Source organism: Chrysochloris asiatica, unplaced genomic scaffold, assembly GCF_000296735.1.
Source record: "Chrysochloris asiatica unplaced genomic scaffold, ChrAsi1.0 scaffold00161, whole genome shotgun sequence".
Lineage (NCBI taxonomy): Eukaryota > Metazoa > Chordata > Mammalia > Afrosoricida > Chrysochloridae > Chrysochloris > Chrysochloris asiatica.
Window position 1 is genome coordinate 3,674,897 of NW_006408679.1, and position 1,905 is coordinate 3,676,801.

The 1,905-nt window shown below is 48.9% G+C and overlaps 1 protein-coding gene across 1 annotated transcript in view; it reads right to left on the reverse strand.

Moving 5' to 3' along the window:
- Positions 1-720, reverse strand: part of SRP9 (signal recognition particle 9kDa) — a 20,358-nt gene extending 19,638 nt beyond the window's left edge. Inside the window, exon 1 of the mRNA XM_006871136.1 lies at positions 649-720. Coding sequence (XP_006871198.1) covers positions 649-720 — 72 coding nt within the window. The remainder of the gene's footprint in view (positions 1-648) is intronic.
- Between the last annotated feature and the right edge of the window lie 1,185 nt (positions 721-1,905).

Genomic DNA, 1,905 nt, shown 5'->3' on the forward strand with positions numbered 1-1,905 from the left:
TTGAATGTAAAACTGATGATCTTCCCTATAAACTTTCCCTCAATTCAGAGTAAAAACTTAAAACAACTGAACTCCTAGCTGACCTCTAGCATCTACTTCTCATACAGTTTGTAGGACCCCTGAGTGGATGGACTTCCGAGGCCCGTTGCTTGCAAACATTTACACGCATGTATTTTTGTGGAGAAAAGTATATTCATTCTCATATTTTCAAAAGGCCACAGACTTCCAAAAGACCAAGATGCTTCTAAATTGGTATGTTTCATAAACATCTGAACGGTGCATGCAGGATTTTACGTTAGATCCCCAAGACAACTGAGGGGCTGGAGGAGGAAGCTGCAGGAGGAGGAGCCCCGATCTTAGAGACACGTAAACCAACCAAAGCCGAAAGGGAAGTTCAGAAGTTGGAGGCGGAAATAGGCGGAAAGGAGAGCTGTTCAAGGCCGGCCCTGACTTTTGTCCATTTCAGGGCCTCACAGGATGCAGGATCAGAAATGAAAGGAGGCAACAGAAACACTTACACTTCCACGAGGTTTGTCTCCACTCACCCCCAGAGTTTCCTGGGGTGCTACAGATGTCGTGAAGCCGAACGGACGGAGGGAAAATATCCGACCCAAGGCTACTACCACTAGTTCCTCGCCCGCGGCTTACCTTCATGGGGTCGGCGAGGTAGAGCTTCTCGGCTGCGCGGCTAAACTCCTCCCAGGTCTGGTACTGAGGCATCGTGGACTTGGATGCAAGGGAGAGGGAGGCAAGGCCACGGGAATAGAGGCGGCAAGGCGCGACCCAGTCAGCCCACCTATCCACCCACTTCCCGCGGCCACCAACCCACTCTGCAGTTCCAGTTACCCAAAAATGATGCCGCCTACCACCAACGCCTCACTCCATTGGACAGTCCCTGGCAACACCGTCCAATGGGCAGAAAAAATGTTGGCAGGAGGCGGAGCCCGAAGCGTAGGGCTCTGGAAGCTGGCCCAGGGAAGCCGAAAGCAGGGACACAGATGGCAGCTACCACAGCGTCCCCTTAAGGATCGGAGGAGCTGCGTCTGCCTCGGTATCCTCTGGGCTGGACGGCAATGCTAAACCCAGGTTCTCTTTGCAGAAATTGAATGGTTCTTTGTTAGGAACTGAAGACACAAGAATGGAGACAACAGGATACAGCACTCAAAACCACAGTCCTGTGAAGGCGGGAGGAGACAAACACAAAATATAACCCAAAACTTTATAGAGTAGACATTTATGTCGGGTTGTTGTTATTATGTGCCGTGGAGTCGGTTCCGACTCATAGCGACCCTGTACAAGATTTCCAAGGCTGTAAATCTTTACGGGAGCAGAAAGCCTCATCTTTCTCCCACAGAAAAGCTGGTAGTTTTGAACTGCTGATCTTGAGGTTCGCAGGCCAATTCGTAACCACTACGCTACCAGAGCTCCTTTAGCAGAGCACAAAGGAAGAATGATCACTTGTAGGTTGGACAGGGAAGAGGTCACAGAGGAGATGAGAGGAGTTGAACCTCAAAAAGTGTTCTGGATTTTCAACAGGTGCGCAAGAAGTGGGCTGAAGGGGATAGGAGAAGAGAAGATGCAAGGGAGAAGCCATGTTAACACTTAAGCGAAGAAGGTTGAACTTTGCCCTCTAGGCTTTTGGGAGTGCCCTTGAAGGGGTTTCTTGGTTTAATCAAGTTTATTAAGGTATTTTTAAAAAACGTTTTATTGTGAATTATGTGATAGTTTACATGGGAGAACATTAGTTTTACATTCATTCAATCCTCTCATTGCCATGGTTACAATCCCCTCCATGCAATCCTTCCCCCATACCCCCCAGGTCTTCAGCACACAGTCGCTCTCCCTCTCTGGATCTAAAGTCTCCAGCTGATACATTGCTCCATGTTATCATCTCTGGCTCCATTT